This window comes from Anguilla rostrata, chromosome 15, assembly GCF_018555375.3.
Source record: "Anguilla rostrata isolate EN2019 chromosome 15, ASM1855537v3, whole genome shotgun sequence".
Classification (NCBI taxonomy): Eukaryota; Metazoa; Chordata; class Actinopteri; order Anguilliformes; family Anguillidae; genus Anguilla; species Anguilla rostrata.
The window spans coordinates 10,866,058-10,885,774 of NC_057947.1; the positions used below are offsets into that span (position 1 = coordinate 10,866,058).

The 19,717-nt window shown below is 45.9% G+C and overlaps 1 protein-coding gene across 2 annotated transcripts; it reads right to left on the reverse strand.

The window, feature by feature from the left end:
* Positions 1-567: 567 nt before the first annotated feature.
* vil1 (villin 1) lies at positions 568-19,620 on the reverse strand. Of its 2 annotated transcripts, none has more exons than XM_064310841.1 (20): positions 19,002-19,620; positions 13,698-13,799; positions 13,437-13,511; positions 12,664-12,860; positions 11,983-12,091; positions 11,543-11,653; positions 10,921-11,123; positions 10,461-10,539; positions 9,033-9,131; positions 8,442-8,595; positions 7,542-7,642; positions 6,970-7,107; positions 6,446-6,604; positions 5,914-6,093; positions 4,702-4,847; positions 4,458-4,602; positions 4,171-4,359; positions 3,681-3,749; positions 2,972-3,121; positions 568-2,184 (listed from the first exon to the last, which is right to left on the reverse strand). In XM_064310841.1, the coding sequence occupies exons 2-20, from the start codon at positions 13,776-13,778 to the stop codon at positions 2,071-2,073; spliced, it is 2,499 nt and encodes an 832-aa protein (XP_064166911.1). In that variant the 5' UTR covers positions 13,779-13,799; positions 19,002-19,620; the 3' UTR covers positions 568-2,070. The 2 variants fall into 2 exon arrangements, with proteins under 2 accessions (XP_064166911.1, XP_064166910.1); XM_064310840.1 differs by lacking the exon at positions 19,002-19,620 and adding an exon at positions 17,530-17,760.
* Positions 19,621-19,717: the final 97 nt, after the last annotated feature.

The window sequence follows — 19,717 nt, forward strand, 5'->3', positions numbered from 1 at the left end:
TTCATCATACCTCGTACCTGTATATACATACTGCCTGCACGTTCACACTATGTGCACATTGTAAACAGGATTTATTGTTTGTATTATGTTTCTGGGCTTGTCTTTGTGTTGTGTATTTTGTTGTGTGTCTTTTTGTGTGGCTTTTGTGATTTTGCTATAATAAGAGTTCCCCGCCAGGGACAATACAGATTGAACTTGAACACCTGGACCACACGGTTGTGTAGAAGAGCGAGAAGGATGTTCTGCATGTTTACAGGTGTACAGGTGGCATAACCCTCGCAGTCTCTGTGGAGTTGGAGATTGCTAGGCAACAGGCTTCTGTTGTCCTTCTTCTGCTTAGCCATATGACATCAGACAGGGAGAGGTTAAGCCAAAGGACTCCTCCACCATGATAAACAGATGTACCTTTTCATTTAAAGCACCTTTGCCACCATTCAGTCAAACAGTGGCTAAATATTTCCACTGCTTAACTGAGCAAGACTCAGCCTTTATGAAGATTTATTTGGTTCAATGTAAATTCAGTGTTGTCCAGTAGAATGTAAACAGTAGAAAAGACAAACAGAAGTGTGAAGCTCTGGATGTCATTTTATTGCCTACCATTCAGCATATTTGCTGGAGTGACTGATGAAAACTTTAATACATCAATCTTAAAAAATGTGTTTTATTCCAAAGAATATGACAAAATAAACTAGTAATAGATCTTTTATTTAACAAGTGTTTTGCAGTATCAAAATACTCGTAATACTGAAAATACATCATGGATATTACTACTGTTACTTATAACAAAATAAGATAATATTAGTGCTCACATTAACTTCATAAGATCATGTCTTCAATGGAAAATTTAGCTAAAGGCAAGCAAGACTCAAAAATGACCGAAGGGCGTAGTTTTTATATAAGATCTAGAATTTCAGCAGTCATAAATCAGACGTAGTGCTGTGCAGAAAAGAGTAGTTTCACAGAACCCTAACTTAATTCCCCTTCAAGAAGTTTCTAAATTCCACATAAAATGATCCTTGACTTAAAGGGATAGCCCAACTTTTTGGGAAATTGCCTTACCCATAGTTACTGTGTGAACTTGGACTTGGTGTGAATGTGTTCATGGCTATGAATAACTGTTACATAATGAGTATTGCACCTTATCGGAACTGTGTTTTGTCTTTGTTCCAATGACCTTTGGTATGCACTTATTGTACATTGCGTTGGATAAAAGCATCTGCCAAAAAAATGTAATGTAATGTAGTTAGACAATAAGATTGATACCCATTTCATCCATGTGCATCTAGTACAAAAATATTAGACAGTATCTACAGTCTGTATGCTAAGTGTGCTATCTCTATGAATGGCTGCAGATGGAAGCAACGTTAGCTTTGCTAATTAGTGATGGAAATACACCTTCCAGCATTTCAAAATGCCTGTTTATAACAAGTAAATATAAAAAAAAAAAGATCTTTGTTGTTTTAGAGACAGATAAATACGGAAATATAATTGCCAAATAACCATGTATCCATACACTGGATGCTGTGATTAGTAGCTGCAGTGCTGCTTGAAGCCTGAGTTTGGGGTTGCCAGGTATGCATTATTGGCTGAAGTGGTAGCTGTGGTAGCGCAAGTTTACAGTCAGTGGCATACCTGGCGACCCCTAACTCACGCTTGTGTTTCTGTCACTCAGCAGTGCTTTTGCCTGCAGCCATTCATAGAGGTAGCACAGTTAGCATGCAGCCCGTAGATACTGTGTAATATTTCTGTACTGGGTGCACAGGGATGAAATTGGTATTGATCATCTAACCATAAGATAGCCAAAAAGTGAATATCCCAAAAGGTTGGACTATCCCTTTAAAACCCTATTGACGCCTACAATTAGTTCAGTACGTTTGATACAAATTACCCTCATTGTAAATACAAAAGCGCATATTGGTGGCATTAATAGTAAGTAAACAACTTGGCAATCTAGCCTTTTAGAAAAATCAGTATTAGTTGAGTAGTGAAGTGCAGGTTTATCTGATGCAGAAAGGAAAATGGAGAGTGAATCTCCTCTCCTCTTTCTCCTCTCTCCCCTCTCCTCTCCTCCTAGAACAAACCCTTTTCTTTCTTCAGTTGCCTCTGCTTCCAGTCGGGCATGGCGTAGAAGTCGAGGCGGGAAACACCCAAGACCAGAGCGAAGTCCTCGCTGGAGAGGTGCTCCTGCAGCCGAGGGAGGCAGATGATTAACCAGCGGAAGAGGGGGAGGGGGAGGGGGAGGGGGGGTTCACACGAGGTTTCACAACTGGCCTCTTTTATTTTTATGAGCAACTCCACTCAATTGCCTATGGAAAACATCACAAAGCTGTTGGGCAGCAGTGTAGTATAATGGGTAAGGAACTGGTCTTTTAACCTAAAGGCCACCGGTTCTATTCCTGGGTAGAGCACTGCTGTTGTACCCTTGAGCAAGTTACTTAACCTGCATTGCTTCAGTATATATCCAGCTGTATAAATGGATGCAATGTAAATGCTATGTAAAAAGTTGTGTAAGTCTCTCTGGATAAGACGTCTGCTAAATGCCTATAATCTAATGTAATGTAAATGCTGTGTGTGTTTTTGTAATGGAAGGGCTATGTGTGTGGCAGTGAGTGTGACTGTGAGTGTGGCTGTGAGTGTGACTGTGAGTGTGACTGTGTGTGTGGCTGTGTGTGTGGCTGTGTGTGTGACTGTGTGTGCGGCTGTGTGTGTGGCTGTGTGTGTGGCTGTGTGTGTGGCTGTGTGTGCGGCTGTGTGTGCGGCTGTGTGTGTGGCTGTGTGTGCGGCTGTGTGTGTGGATGTGTGTGTGGCTGTGTGTGTAGCTGTGTGTGCGGCTGTGTGTGTGGCTGTATGTGTGACTGTGTGTGTGGCTGTGTGTGTGGCTGTGTGTGTGACTGTGTGTGTGGCTGTGTGTGTGGCTGTGTGTGTGGATGTGTTTGTGGCTGTGTGTGTGGCTGTATGTGTGGGGCTTTACCTCCTTCCTGGTGGGGTCCACGCCCTCAGGCAGGTCCTCTGCCAGCTGGTTGACTAGCTTGTCGGGGGGGAAGGTGGGCAGGATGGAGGGGCCGCGCGGCTCCCTCATCAGGGCCACGGGCTCCCTCGTCGGGCTCAGCTTCGTCATTTCCTGGAGACGGCGCATTTTGGGGTTACGACGTTGGGAGTCTGGATGCCCTCTCACACTAAACGAGGTTCAGATTGTGACCACAGGTCGGATGATAGCATAGACTATACAAGCTCTCGACTGAGTCAGATGACGTTACAGTCGGCAAAGCGCAGCGGGCAAAACGTCACACACGGAGCCACCTCCTGATTGGTCAACGGGAAGTGAAACACAGAATCGTCTCGTGTGACCTCTCACACCTGATGAACTCAAGCCCATTGTGCCCAAATTATTTAGACGTGTCAAAAAACGATCGGGAGCCCGTAAGCCAGTTGGATTGGTTCGGAATTGTATTTCATACTTTGTCAGTTGCGACGTTACGACCGAACGTTTTTTTTCTTACAATTTGGTCCCAACCAGACAAAAAAAACTGGAGCCTACAACTTGTAAAATCCCCCCGCCCCCGCCCCCCCCAAGCGTCTGTAGCGAGCGAATCTCTGTAACCGCGGTGACAGAGCCTCTCTATCTGTATTGGTTCTAACAGGATTTCTGAGCGGAGGAGTCACGGTGACCGGAGGCTCACCATGGTGATTTGGATGACTTCTCTGGCGTCTCCCAGTTCAGCTTTCACCTGCTCGTAGGACTTCCTGTCCTGATGACACAAACAAAAAAAACTGCCATTAGCACAATATTCATAATACTTTACATATGTAACTTCTGAGCAGAAGGAATGGTTTTGCATTTCTAAAGTGGGTTGCACACTAAATTTTTCATGTGCAACCCATGTGGGAAGACAGCACCTACAGAGGGTCATTTGGATGGATTTATTTATTTATTTATTTTTATTATATGACTGTCACAATTTGACACAGAGTGACAAGTTAGACACAGAGTAACACAGGGTAACAGGTTAAACAGAGATTAACAGGTTAGACACAGAGTAACAGGTCGAGCACTGGGTCCTACACTGGCTGCACACTCCTGCTCTCATACTTTCACCCAAACTCAAGCTTCCCATTGAGGACATGCACCACATGGGTGATCCTGGACGGCCCAGGGAAGTGGGGACTCACATGCCACATGTAGGGGTCCCAGCCGGGGAACCACCCAGTGAAGGTGGGAGGCTCAAACTCTTGTTTGATCATGGCGATGGGGGTGTTGACGTTTCGCCCTGCGGGGTGATTACGAAGGTAGTCCTGCGCCTTAGCGAAGGCCTCCTTCTTCTCCGTCTCATTGGCTCCCCTGCCTATCCACAGGAAAACCTGGGGACAAGAGCAGCCAATTACAGTGGAGACACCCTTTTCATAGAGTATCGCTTACCTAAAACACCTCCCTCTCACTGACCCTGTTGAGGTCTCACCTGGTCCCAGATGTCCAGCAGCATGACATCATCTTCATCCAGGTCCTCCTGGGTGAAGTTGGCTATCTCCGTGGCGACGAAGCGACCCGTTTGATTGGAGCACTCAAAGAGGCGGGGACTGATGTAGAGGCTCTCTTCCTGCAGCCTTAACATTGGCAGAGATTGCAGGAGTTAGATATGAGAACCAATCAGAGGATGAGCAGCAGGGACAAGGGGCAGTCCCCTGGGGAGGTGTCTGTGGTACCTCTTGCTGTTGGGGTACTGGGACCTCCCTCCAAGATTCAGCCAGAAATCGGAAGGTTCCTGTCCCTCTGCTATCACACGCTTTTCCTTCTTGGAGATGGTGTCTGCCAGCGACTTCCCCATCTCTCTCTCATCTCCATTGCAACCCTACAGAGAGACATTACAAATACCTCATATGTTAGGAATAATCCACAACCAGGTGCACATTAATGGGTTTTAACACACGACGCAGAGGCAAATAACTGCCGTGATGCCAAATGGAGGCTTGCTGCCTCCGCTTGAGTGTGTACAAATCCTTTATTGCGCACCTCAGAGTGGATTATTCCACATACACCATGGTCACTTGCCAAAGGTTAAATATAAGGACGGTCATTAATATTTTGTGGCATTTTGCTGCCACTAATTACTTACAAAGTTGTATACTAGGCTGTTGCTATGGTTACATAGGTTGGATCTTTTGCCAGGCAGCATATGAATTTAAAATGGTGATTAAACTTGACCCAAACTACATGCAAGTTAAACGGTTTTAATGCACACCTTCCAGCCAATCAGAATTGAGTATTTACCCAGACCACGCTATACTTCACAATATTTACTCCATTTGCTCCATTTACCATTTCTGGTGGGCCAGTGTGTATGTGCAGGTTTTTGTTTCGAATAAAATACCCCTCCTCAGTTAACCAATGGCAGTGCTTACCATCTAATTTAGTAACCAATGGTAGTGCTTACAGTTTAATTTCATATAGACACAAGAAGTCTTCAGCTGTCCTTCATGAGCTAACCAAGAAATCTAGCTCTAATATCAGTCAACATGGGCAAAATAAATAATTAAGAGCAGAAGTTTGCATGAAACCTCTTGCCCACCCATGCTTTAGATATTTTATAGTAAAAAAACTCACCCACGGTCCTCGTCCTGTAGGGTGGCAGTTTAGGGTAATGTTTAGGGAGCGGCTTTCATAACTCAAAGGTTGTAGGTTCAGGTCCTAGATAAGGTGTTGCTGTTGAGCAAGATTCTTAACTCAACGCCACAACAGGTACTGAATGGCTTCAGTAAACATCCAGCGGGATAAATGGATTGCAGTTTAAGGAATGTAAACTGTGGAAGTCGGAGGTGGATAAGGGTGTTTGCGGAATGCCTGAATGTAAATGTGAGGTGAAGGGCAAAGCAAAGCCGGCGGAACACATTAACCAGGCTGCCGGGACTCCCTCTTACCTTCCCGTACCACAGGTAGCAGCAGATTTCAGTCTTGAGCACGAAGACGTCGTTGGAGTGGAGGCAGGAGGAGCGGGCGGGCACCTCGATGGCGCGGGTGTTGAACTCGTTGGTGCCGTGAATGTGGAAAAGGCGGGCCGCGGGCTGGGGCTGTGTGGAGCCCCCCTTGGAGCTCCCCTCCTGGGGTACAGGACAGGCACAGACAGGTTAACACCGGCTCTCTGGGGCACTGGGGCGCCATTTAACAGGTCACCTCAACAGCACCACCTCTGGGGAGCTGAGGAATGACACCTCAGGACATTTCACCATTCAGGACGTTCACACACAATTCATGCGGATGAATTCCCTGAGACACTACACAGCTTGGCCTTGGCCCCTTGCGTAGAAACCACACATGAGCTGTTGGAAAAAGGGAGACCCAGGGGACTAGTGTAGGAAATTATCCCTGGCTATAAATACATGCATTGTATCAATGTTTAATTGTGCTCATTGCCTTTAGCAAGCAAATGAAAACATGAATCCGTAAAGGTACCTCGTAGACGATCATTTTTCCCTTGAAGATAGCCAGTAGGTGCATGGGCTCCTTGCCCATGGGTACTTGCACTTGGACCAGTTCCCCATTGTACTGCTGGTCCAGGACCGAGGCTTGAAGGGTTGAGGAGGCCAGTTCCGTGATGCTTGCGTGATGGCCCTGAGTTTGACATTAGAAAAAGCAGAACCTCAATGACGTGAGACACGGCTACTGAGGAACTGCGATGAATTGCTCAGGCTACGCCTTCCCACGTTTTCCTGGGGGCGCACTCGAAAGGCTGAACCTTCCGAGGAACTGCAATGAACGGCTTCCCCATTTCACTGCCTCCGTTAAAAATGTACGGTATTCGATCGCTTGTAATCAGGCATGATTGTTGAACTTCCATTTCTGGCACAGTCCACAGTCCAGACTTGACACTGAGGGAAAGGAGATTGCTTGCGTGGGCGTGATTTTGCCGTAAGGGCTACTTTGCGGTGTGGGCGGGTGGTTAGGGATGAGAGAGGGTGTGTCGCTGTGATACTGACCTGCCAGATGTACAGGATGTAGTGCACCCTGCTGTTGACCTCGTACTCATACAGAATCAGATAGCAGTCGCCCCCGTAAAAGTGCCCCAGCTTTTTCTTTTCTACAGGAGCCATCTCGTTGTCTTCTATCCTCCAGACCTGCCAATAAAGGAGCGCGTTAATCAGATGCTTCTATGTGATCTGCTATAAAACGCAGAGACAGGCGAGCTCCTTTTGGAAATGAACCCGAGGTTCCACTCTCAGAATTATCATGTTTTAAGGGCAGTTTACAGTTTGGTGATGTATGATCGTTGCCACAGACACTTATCACGTTTGACAGTCGATTGCAATGACTTTTTGGTTTATACTAGAGCGATGGGCGATTTGTTATCGCGATCTGAGACTTAAATTATACTGAACTTTGACTCCGTTAAAGTCTATCACCTGCCTTTGGGCAATCATACAGCACCAAAGCTGTAAATTGCCCGCTACTCACAGAACAATCAGAACTCAGAACTAAAAACTAAGTTTTAGTTCAGTTAAGTTTTACTCACAGAACTCTGTTAGGTTTTACTCACAGAACTGTTACTCACCTGTACTTCCCCACTCCCATCATCCACCATTCTCTTCTGGGCGGACAGGTCGGGTCGTGCGTGCATGGAGGCGGCATCGAACTTTACCTGCTCCACCTTGGCTGCAGTGTTAATTAGCAGTGTTAATGGCTTGAGCTTACAGACAGCAGCACCTACTTGCTTCGTTCCTTGCCTGTTGCTATGGTAGAGCTCATCACATATTTCCAGGTTTTAATAAGTAATTATGGACATATAATTACCCCAAATTTTCATTATCCCTTTATTAAATCAAAATTCCATTTGTATAACTTCCTCTGTGTATGCCCCAGATGCAGATCTCAATGTTCCTAACCCGGTGAAGGTGACCCTGGGTCTAGAGTGCCAGAGGTGGTTCTGAGCCGGATTGAACTGCCCTGGTGTAATGCAGAGAATCTCCAGCATGTCTCCTGTGTTCAGTAGCATAATTATTCAGTTCAGTTTTGTAGATGCCAGAAATCAGAAATATCTGAGACTCCAGGACTAGGGTTGCTGAACCCTTCTGGACGCTCAAAGCCCCTTTTATTATAAATACAGATGATGCTCTGCCTGTGGTCTGAACACAGTGTTCCGTCTGCATGCCACGTGCAGTCTGCATGCTCTGTTCAGTCTGGGTGCAGTGTGCAGTCTGGGCACAGTGTTGAGTCTGGCCGTTTTGTGTTCAGTCTGGACGCGGTGTTGAGTCAGGGTGTAGTGTACAGTCTGGACACAGTGTTGAGCCTGGCCGTTTTGTGTTCAGTCTGGACGCGGTGTTGAGTCAGGGTGTAGTGTGCAGTCTGGGCACAGTGTTGAGTCTGGCCGTTTTGTGTTCAGTCTGGACGCGGTGTTGAGTCTGGGTGCAGTGTTGAGTCTGGACGCGGTGTTCAGTACTCTAGCCCTGCTTACCGATTTTCCCGGGGCTGTGCGACGTTGGCAGCCCCACGCTGTTCTCCCTCGCGGTCCAGCGCTGGAATAGCTGCCTGAACACCGCCGACTCCGCCCCGTCGTTCTCGACCTGCACATACGTGTAGGGAGGGTACCCCTTCGCCTTCTTATACAGCTGCGACAGACAGACAGTGCCCCGGTCAGCCTTCACGTGCCGCGATTGGGCTGGGTTTGTCCCGTATACACTGCGTCACATTAATAGCACACTTTATGGATAAACACAATCTCTGTGCTCAGGAGTGCCCAACAGAACTCTCTATACAGATCTACACCAGCATGCGCTCATCTCTCATTCAGAATCCATTGACATGAACATCACCTGCGGAGTCATAGGATTTGTAGCACCCTGAGGATGTGATTGATTTCCCACTGTTCAGTGGATCGAAGTAAAATGCCAGTCTATCTGAATGGGGTATATAATACAGTGGTCTAAAACTGTAGACTGCAATGGAATTGCGAACAATTTTAACTGCAGTCTAATGATTCATTGGACGATGGTTCTGTGGTGCTCCTGTTTTTGTTTTCAGGGATAAGGGAAGAGGTGGTTCTGACCTCTGCTTTCTCCACAGATTCAAACTTCTCGGTTTTAGAGGCCCTCTTTCCTTTCCATATAAAGATCCGGGTGCCCTCCTGGTCCAACAGGTAACAGTCCTGCAGAATAGAGAGGATCGGTTAACAAAAATTATCTTTCAAGACGTGGGTGTTATGACTGTGTAGGAGTAGTCCGCCCATTGATAAGGCTACAGAAAGGGTAATTACATGATATTCCTTTTCCCTTGATTTTTTCCCCCTCTTTTGTAATCTATTGGTAGGTAATGAAACCGGTCCCACCCATTTGGTTAAGTCACTAGCAGGTCAAAGGTCACAATCTGGGTAGAGCCCAGTACCCAAGAGAGATTTTCATCCATTTTTTCTTTGTGTTAAATTAAATATGTTTTGCCTTTCTAATATTGCGTGTTATTGTTGTTGATCGGACACAGTGAGCAGCGGCATTGCTTAGTTTCATGAATATTAGTCATAAACAATATTCCAGTGTTATAGAACATTATCGTGTCTTTTTGTATTGCACTACAGTCTTGATTCCATATTTTGTAGTCTAATTACAGAAACTGAGTTACTTAATTCATATTTTTTACTGTATACAATTAACAGGAAGAGCAGGTGACTATTAATTATATATGGCATATGAATTTAATATCTGTCAGTTTGTTTAAATGCTGTTATAACGCTTCTAGGTTTGGAATGGATTTCAACTTGCTATTAGTTGTCATCATAAAGAATAAAGGTAAGGTGGTTCTCTTATCTCCTTGAACTTTTCAAAATGCCCTCATGAGTCACTCAACCCAACTTACTAATAATCCACTGAGCACAGTCATTGTCTTAATATCTTACTGAATACTATACTGCATGTAGTAGGTTGCATGAGGGCTGCACTCGTTACTGTGAGTAATTTGGTGGAGCTCACTCAGATGCTTAGTGACAGTGAGGTCAAAATTTGACTTTTGACTTATAAAGTAACTGTCACGCCCTGATGTGTTTCCCCTCATTAGGGAACAGGACTACCCACAACCCAGACCTGGAATAAGCAGTTTAAGACATGAGACATGGATGGATGGCCTACACATAGAATCTGTCCCCAAGCAATGACTGTTGATATTTTAAAGCTTTTCTCTCATAATAGGGAAAAAGTCTAATCAGCTGGGACATCTATTTCTGGATGAGAAAGTCATTGGAGTCACATTAGTTACATGTTTACATTTTCATGTGCAACTCTTCAGTCCCCTTCTCGCACAGTAAGGAACAATAATAATAATAATAATAATAATAATAATAATAATAATAATAATAATAATAATGTCATTGGAGTCACATTAGTGACATGTTTACATGTATTTTAAACCCTTCAGCCCATTTTTTGCACAGTAAAGTCCAATAATAAATAAATAATAATGCTGTCGGTGTCCTTATCATTAAACTCACCTTGTTATTGAGCAGGTCCTGAGTCAGGGGCCTGATGCCCACCTCATGCATCACCAGGTTCCCCTGCATGTCCGAAATTCTGGGGAAAAAGGCCAGAGCAGTGGGCTGTGACTGTCTATCCTGGAGCCAGAGCAAGAGAGCTGATCTAGGATCAGCCTTTCCCTGTCCGTATCCTAATCTTGTCCATTAAGAGCTAAAAGGGAAAGCTGACCTGAGATCAGCTCTGGTACTCTGAAAGGTCTTATGAATACAGGCCTTTTGGGGGGGGGGGGGGGGGGGAGGGCTACATTGGTATTATTCTTATACAGAATGTTTACTGTTTAATATCAAATCTCAGTCAATTTGTAGAAAACAGTAATAAAACTTTATTCATGAATACAGGGCTTGATGTGTTGCAGATGGCAGTTATTTGACAGGGACTGGTGGGGGGCGGGGGCACAAGGGGGGGGGGGGGACTTACTGAAAGAGCTTGAGGCTGTGCTTCAGCGCCTGGTCCACCACCTGGTCAGGAACAGCCTCTTTGATGTCTCTCCTGTCCCCGAGCACCTGCTTCATGATCTTCATCGCCTCCTCCGACGACTTCTCGTCGTCTCCCTCTACGACAGTCACCTGTGCGCGTCCCACTCGCTCCCGATCCCGGATGTCTTTGGCCAGGACCGTCCCCTGATTGGGAAACCCTCCCGTAAACTGGCTGCTGTTTCAGCACACACTACCTGCACACACATACTGTACGTGTGTGTGTACTGGTGTCAAATACAAGAGTGTTGGATTAACTGGGATATGATGGATTATTGGACACAGTGAGGTGGGATTAACAGAGATATGATGGTTATAGGACACATTAAAATGGGATTAACTGAGATATGATGGATTATAGGACACAGTGAGGTGGGATTAACAGAGATATGATGGTTATAGGACACATTAAAATTGGATTAACTGAGATATGATGGATTATAGGACACAATGAGGTGGGATTAACTGAGATATGATGGATTATAGGACACAATGAGGTGGGATTAACTGAGATATGCTGGATTATAGGACACAATGAGGTGGGATTAACACAGACTGCGGCCGACCTTGAGGCGCTCCATGCGGTTGCTCTTCGGGCCGTTCCACTGAACGATCAGGTTTCCCAGGTCCAGCAGGAAGACGTCGCCCTTGTTGAAACTGCTCCAGCTCATCTCCACCTGAACTCAGAACACAGAAAACATATCACCTCACAGAATACATGACACATACATGTACCAGTCTCACAGATTATACATCCATACACCAGTCTCACAGAATGCACATACATATAACAACTGACAGAATACACGTACATGTAACACAATATGCAATGTATTTACACCAAAGTGCAATTAATACAAAGAACGTTGGCTTGGAGGTGGATTATGAATGGTGTGCCGTTCATTGCAGGTGGAGGTCATGTGGTGCCCTGTGCGAGTGGTTTTTGTGACATGGAGTGGTTACACGCAGAGGATGCGCAGTCTGGTTTGAACTCTTGCCCTCTCACCTCTCTGGCCACCACGTGCTTCTTCCCCTTGACGTGCAGCAGCCTCTGAACGCTGTAGGCGTTGGTCTCCACTCGGTTCATGGCCGACGCCACCCCGCCCCGGCAGTAACTGCGGCAGACACACCAGAGCGTGAGAGAGCGTGGGAGAGAGAGAGAGCAGCGCTGCGGTCATAGGAGCAGTTCCTCTCTCTCTCAGAGAGTCAGACACAGCTGCCATTCCTAAGAAGCAGAGTGCAGAAGCTACCCCCCCCCCCCATCTCAGCCCCATCCCACCGCGCCTACCGAACTTCCTCAAACAGCCTTATTTTCAGCTCAGCTCGGCTCTCGGTGACGGACGCACTGTGCACACAGCACCGAGGGCTGCCGCTCACACCGCACATTATAGGCTCTGCAGCCTGGCCCTGGAGATGTGCAGGGGGCGGGGCTTCTCACTGTCAATCAGCACTAACTGCTCTACTGAAGGAGCTGATTGCACAGTTCATTGTTGTTATTATTATTTATTGGATTAATTCATTCATTAAATAAAATGCATTTTCCGAACATTTAAGCCGATAACAAAACAAGCAACCCTGCGTCACTCAAAGACCAGGGCAGCAGAACCCTGCTTTAATAAGCAAGAAAAAAGACGCCGCTTTATTTCGGGGGGGGGGGGGAGGGGGGCGGGGAGGCCGGTGAGCTCACATGATGCCCTGTTTGAAGTAGCCACGGAAGGCGTCGCTCTCGTGGCCCTGGGCCTCCCGGTGCTGTATGGCCACGCCCCCCAGGTGCTCGTCCATCAGGTTGGCGTACATGGCCGCCGCCCCCTGCTCGTCCGTGGAGGCGGAGCTGCCCAGCCAGGAGTGGATGTCATAGCCAAAGCTTTTGCCGATTTTGTGAGTCTATGAATAAACGCATTGACACAGAATCCCGTAAGCCAATTTCAGTTATTTTCAACTGTAAGTTTGTTTCAGTTTCTCTTCACTTTAATCAAAGGAAGAAGACCTCCAATAAAAAAAATCTACTGTATGCACTTTTAGTGCTGATAAGAACTCTGGCCTGAATTCATTTAGAGAAAAATCTGTTACATTTAACCTTGAAGCAAAATTATAGCTTGACAGATTAATCCCATTATTGATTTTGTGCTTCAGAACAATAGGACAAAAACACCAGCAGGATTCCTGCTGTAAGACTATGAAACTGATTTAAAACTCATGTTTGATGTATGTTTGATGGCTATATTCTGTTAAAAAAAATAAAAATACTCCAGCTACACTTGAAGTAGAGAGTAAGAAAGTTAAGTTTTTTGTTGTTTAAAAGCAACAGCTTTTGTCAGGGTTTAATCTTCTTGTCATATTCTTTTCAGACAGAAAGGTTTTTTTAAATCAATGGCGGTTATACATACAATATTATACATATCCTACAGTACCATAACCTTTTTTTTTTATATCATACAAATCAGTTAATATCATACATACATATAAAATGACATAGCTGTCCCCTTCAAAAAAGCGGCCATACATTTTTGTAGGGATTGGAACCATCTCCAGTTTCTGAGAAGCAAAGGAACACAGAATGACACACCATTCATTTTTCACAGCAGACATTTATACACTTTTTTCCACACACATTTTCATAACATCATAAATGAAAAATGCATGAAATCCCACAATTCCAAAATGCCAATCGCAGTTGTTGTGAAGGATTAGAAGTGGGAACTTTTTAAATGCAGTTCTCACCTCTACTCTCCATATCTGTAGCCCTGGTGTGGTTTTATTGAGGAATTTTGAAACCTTTGTCTTCACTTCAACTTGTGGCATGATGCCCGTTTCAGGACAAACCTGGAGGGAGGTAGGGGGAGTAAGAGAGAAAGAGAGAGAGAGAAGAGAAAATAGAGAGGGAGAGAACAGAGAGAGAGTGAAGGAGAGGGAGAGAGTTAGGGGCAGTGATTTGGCAGTGGTAAAGATAAAGGACATCATTCTGAAACAGAAAGGTCAAATTCAACACAGGAAGACAGAGAAACCAAAAACACTATGGATATCCTGTATAGATCTTTGCACAATGTTTCCCACTTTCCCAGAAGTGAAGCTTCATGCGTCCTGATCATAGAGGTTTCTAAATATGTGAACCACAGAAAACATTCCACACTAAGATCGTGTGAGAGCAACAAGTACTCAACCGAACATCAGGCAAAGCTATAAAAAGCAAACATTATAGACGTCATTACGCTTTGTGCTTTTGCGGTTCATTAATGCGGAAATAAATGCGAAATAATTATAAAATAAAAATGGTTTACTCGTACAGTGCGCCTGGCTCAGGACCTGTCAGCATTAAGTTAAAATTGGTTCCAAAATCAAATTGTATTTGGTTAATTTCTGTGTGAATATAGCCTCCTTCACACCCGCCATTAATATAACTACGGATGCGCGACCGTCACTCCTGTTCCTTAGCTAGCTGACCGGTACTTTCAGGAGATGGCAACTTCAAGTGGAACCGCGGAAATCAAAGAAAATTCGGTTATTTCCTTACAAAAACACCCTTTCACAAGGCGTTCACTGGAAGAAAAAAAGAGGATGAAGGAGCTTGGACCGGACCGACCCGATTTACAAGTTCAGCAGCAGGCAAGTGATCGAGGCCGAGTTTACACCCATTACATTACATTACATTACAGGCATTTGGCAGACGCTCTTATCCAGAGCGACGTACAACAAAGTGTATAACCATAACCAGGAACAAGTATGACGAAACCCCTAGAGAGAAGTACCGGTCCAAGTGCAGGGAACAACCGCATAGTTCAACTTGGACCCTGAAGGTTAAACTGATTAACACTAACAACGAGAACGGCAACAGCGCAGTCTACGGAAAAAATACAAGTAGTAGTTAAGACAGTTAATGCACCTAAGTCTCCTACGAAACAGATGCCTAGTTACAACCCTAAGCTTACAGTAATTTACAGGGGGGTAGGGAGGGATGGGGAGAGGTGCAGCCTGAAGAGGTGAGTCTTCAGTCGTCGTTTGAAATGGGTCAGTGTCTCAGCTGTTCTTACCTCCACAGAGAGGTCATTCCACCATCGTGGGGCCAGAACAGACAGGAGACGTGCAAAGTGCTGATAAGAACTTCGCATAAGAAGGTGCGAAGAGGGGGAGGTGCTAGGCGTCCTGAGGTAGCAGAACGGAGGGATCTGGCTGGCATGTAGGGTTTGAATATCTGGTGGAGGTATGCTGGGGCTGATCCCTTGACACCCGGGGCTTCTCTCGCTCCTGTTATGACGAACTGATTTGGCTAGCTGGATGTGGTGTAAGTAATGCCTTTTATTGCTTTCCCTGTTTGCTAGTTCAAAGTGTCGGCACTGAAGCGTTGTGGACAACGACGGGGGTACAAGACCTAAAACATCTTTCTGAAAAATGCAAATGGCACCAAAGTAGCCGCAGACATCTAGACAACAGTATGAGGCTAATTTCTTTTTTTGGCAGGCTTAGCATTGCTGAATAGCTAGATGAAGGCTACAGGATTGGCATTAGAAGGCACAACGAAGAGGTGACATCCTGTCCAGAATAATAGACTGTGTGAAATTTTGTGGAGCCTTTGAGTTGGCTTTGCGTGGCCATGGTGAGAGTGAGAGCTCCGATAATCCCGGGATATTCCGTGGGTTTGTGAATTTTGCCTCCCTTAATTTTCAGCGTTCACATATTCACATTTTGTCCAGCAGATGGCAGCAGAAGGCTATATAAATGACCTTGGAGTTAGCTAATATTTTCCTACTCTTTTTATGGCTTAATAGAATGCAACAGTGGCAGTAGAAAATGATTAGGTAGTTCCATATTTAGAAATAGAGCTGTTGCCTGTTGGTAACTTTAGGTGATGTAGGTGAAATGGGCATTTTGTAATCTCTACATATTTTATATTATTAAGGAGGGCAAAATATGTTCAAGTAGTGCTACTGGCCAGTGTTTAGGCAACATTACAGTGTGTTGTGTTGTTTTTAGATTTTTTTATTTTTTATTTTTTGCTGAGCTATGAAGTGCTGCTTCAATTTGTTTGTCCCCCCCCAAAACTGCGCACCCCCCCCCCCCCCATTTTTATCACCAGCCACCACTGACTCTCAGTATTAGTCTAAATGAGAATTAAAGTTTGCTTCAATACAGGGACACAAATGTATAGTGCTCCCATTAACAAGTTAAGAATCAACACACCATATCCAGTCTTTTCTGCACTGAACACATAGCCCTTGCAGTCTCTTCTAGCATCTGTGGTCTTCCTAACCCTTTCAATGGATCTCTGTGGATCTCTCTACAAAATGCATGCCTCTAAACCAGATATTTGTTCCCAGCAAAGAGCAGATCACAACCCTCCCCACTGTATCCTGACCCGGACAACTCCCACAAATGACACCATAATGTAATTTACTCTCCTGATAGTGGGAACTGGCAAGCCTGAATTTCACTGGCTGTTTATTGCCTTATTGCTGTTAACTCCCACGGGACATAAATTAAGTTATGAATGTCAGAAACGTGAACAACGGCGTTGCAAGACCTTGGACTGTCTGATCTACAACCAACTTTCAGGTTACTTCAACTGAACAAATGCCATTTTATACTGCCCTGTTTGTAATGGAATTAGCCAGAACTGCAAAGGTGGAACTCCGGTAGAACCCTCATGCTTGTATGTGGCATAGGCAGAGCTTTGCGCCTGTTAATCCTGTGATATCTCACTCCTTGTGTGCCCTGAAATAGCCTGTGGTTTCGGGCCATAAACGGAAGACCGGGCTGGGCGATGTCACATCGCCAGGCCAAGGATCTGATTATCGATTTACGATAACCAGGGCAATTATGCGCCACTATAGCTGGTGTACATAACTTTAGATCACTGTTCCGCCCCCCTAGGGGCACATTCCCACAATGCACCATTCTGAATGTCTCCTTCTGACAGTCACGCAAAATACACTGCTCCTGCAGTGGCATTGCATAACCACACTCAGAAGTACATATACTTTCATTTTACTGATCTTAGCAAGTTCCAAAGATAAAAATAAAAAAGGGAAGAGAAACTTCATTCGGAACCACATCAGATTCGCTGCGTAGTCATCTGCGGGAGTCTGTGCTTATGAAACACTCAAAATTCCCATTCATTTGATGAATGTTCCAAATACTAGCTGTGGAGAATGGTGCAGAAACGAACACACCGCCCCCTTCCAAATTATCAAGGAAAGCCGTCAATCAGTCATTCACTGTGCGATGAATGTTCACGCAATGAGCTTTAAAAACAAAACTCGCTGAAACCATTCAACTCTATCAGATCCTTCAATACACCTGCAATACACCCTTTCAGAAATGAACCATACAACAAAATACTGTACATACATCGACCATCTGAAAAATATGATGGATGTTTCACTGACAGTCTATAAAAATACATTAGACATCATAGTGTGTATATGTGGAAGTAATTTAGTAATGCTTGTGCCTATGTAGTGTGAAGTGTTGCAATGTCATATCCGATGTTGATGTTGCAGTACGCTGTATTTGTGAAGGTTTCGGATACGGAAGCCCCATCCACGCTCAGGAGACTAACCTGTGAAAGAATGAACGGAGCCGACATGGTTCGGTGGAGAAGGACCGGGCAGCATCAGCGAAAATAAACCACACTCACGCTTCCCTAATATTAAATATTCACCTGAACTTTGTCTCTTGCCCTCTCTTGTTTGCTTACACATCATTTAATTTCCCATATATGGCAGCAGGAAGTGTCTGTGTGCAATCCCTGGCAGAGGTTAATCTCCCGATTAAAAAGGCAATTCCATCCAGTCCACGGGAGCCTTCCATCCCTCCCCAGCTGAACAGAGTTTATTCACCCCCCCTCCACCCCCATAAAATTTTTTTTTTTTTACTGATGTTTTTGTGAAGGTGTGTTTTAAGTTCTTCACCCTTCATTTCACCCCGAGTTCAGTACTGGGGTTGTAATTGCGGCTGAATTAATTTGGTGAATAAACTGAAAGCACTTTGTTGCGCCTTCTCATTGCATTCACACGTCCTTCTGCCAGTTCTCCAAACGCGAGCCTTTTGTCAGACCTGTGCACGATTATGCAGAGAAACAGAAGCGATGGGAACGCCAGGCCGGACAGGGAAGAGCGTAAAGCCCGGCTCTCTCTCTCTCTCAGGATTTATACCTCTCGAGGAAGTCTGTGAACGGGACACGAGGGGCTTAAAGTCCCACTGAGCTCCAGCATAATGGAATTCGAGGAACGTCTGGGACCCTGAATCACAAGCCGAAGTCCCGGAGGACGCGGGCGAACATGTAACCCTTTCACGTCTGCCTGCGCTGCCTTTCAACCCAAGACTTACCGCACAAAATGGTAATTATGACACATCGTAAAAGTACCGAGTTTTAATGCAAGTAACGCTAGGGTCATTTTAAAGATGTTTTGCGACACACTGCAGTCCCCTCCCCACTGCACGCGTCATACGTGTCATAAACGTCATACGTGTGATATGTTCGGCAGGGTGCTGCAAGAGAAAGCTCTACAGTAGTGCTGAGCGATGACAGGCCTGTTCGTTTGGGTAAAGACTCTTTAACAGCTTGGGTCCCGCAGCTCTTCTCCTCTGTGGGTCAAACAGACCGTCTAATGCGCAGAGCGGACGGCGATCCCACGATGTATGGAGACCGTTATGCCTGGGATCGCTCGCTTTTGTTCCGGGCAGCTCAGGCGACGACATCGGTAATTTCCCAACGCCACTGATTAGAAGAGCAGATCGGGGCCCCCCTGAACCCCGCATCACTGCCGCCCAGCACCAGCACAGCCCAGCACAGTGCCCCCCATTCAGAACCAACACTTTGAAGCAGGCGCCTGTTAGGAGCACACCCACCCACCCACCCTCTTCACCCTCTGACCAGAAGTGATCGCAGGAAGCAACAGAGGCATTTTCTGATTTAAAAGGAATTTAAGGTCAGATTAGTCGCCATGCAACAAAGACCCAAAATCACATGAAAGTAGAAAACTCTACAAAAGCGCAGAAGCACCTGCTTTAGCGGAAGACGTCACCTACCAGGTCTGAAGAAGGTTGTGTTCCTCAGGCTCTCCCTCTCTCTCTCTCTCTCTCTCTCTCCCTGTTTTTCCTGAGTGAACTTTAGCCCCGCTGTGCAGCTGCAGCTCTCCCTCTCTCTGCAAACTCATTAACCAGCTGCGGATCTGAGGCTTCCTGGAGACACCGTCGCCGCTACCGCTTAGCACCGCCGCTGCAGCTCCACACCGCCGCTGAGCTCCGCACCTCCGCGCGGCTGTCCAGGGACTGGGGGGGGGGGGCGCGCGCCGGACTCCCCGCTCCACCGAAACTTACGTAACGTCGCCCCAGCGCTCGGGCAGCCGTCCGAGCCGTTAGTTCGGCTCCAGGGCTTTCCCATTGTCAGAGAGCAGCGGATTTTGGGCCCCCCGAGAGGAGAGGAGAGTGGGGAGGGCAACCTTGCTACTGCCCCCTGCTGGGGTCACTGCGCTCTGCAGTTATGTGTCTCCTACCAGGTTTCATAACGAAGATGAACCCTGGCAGAACACCAGCTCAGGGTGGGGGGTATTCCATGAAGCAGGATCACTGATTTAGCTGGGTAATGGTGCTGAGTAAACCCCGGAACAGCTCTTTTTGCTTCAATTCATGTTCTGGATTAGGGAGGATTCCGGTTTTACTCACTGCAGTTATCCAGCTAACTCAGTGATCCTGCTGTGTCACACAGGGCCCGGAACAGAAACAGGGTACAGCTGAGAGAATTA

What these genes read in the sequence shown, in the direction of transcription:
- vil1 (XM_064310840.1), bottom strand. Translation starts at nt 17,556, where the DNA reads ATGTCGGCTCCGTTCATTCTTTCACAG. An exon ending in GAAAAATGATCGTCTACGAG is followed by an intron (nt 6,094 to 6,445) that starts GTACCTTTACGG and finishes CCTGTACCCCAG; the next exon opens with GAGGGGAGCTCCAAGGGGGG. An exon ending in AAGTCATCCAAATCACCATG is followed by an intron (nt 3,122 to 3,680) that starts GTGAGCCTCCGG and finishes CGCCGTCTCCAG; the next exon opens with GAAATGACGAAGCTGAGCCC.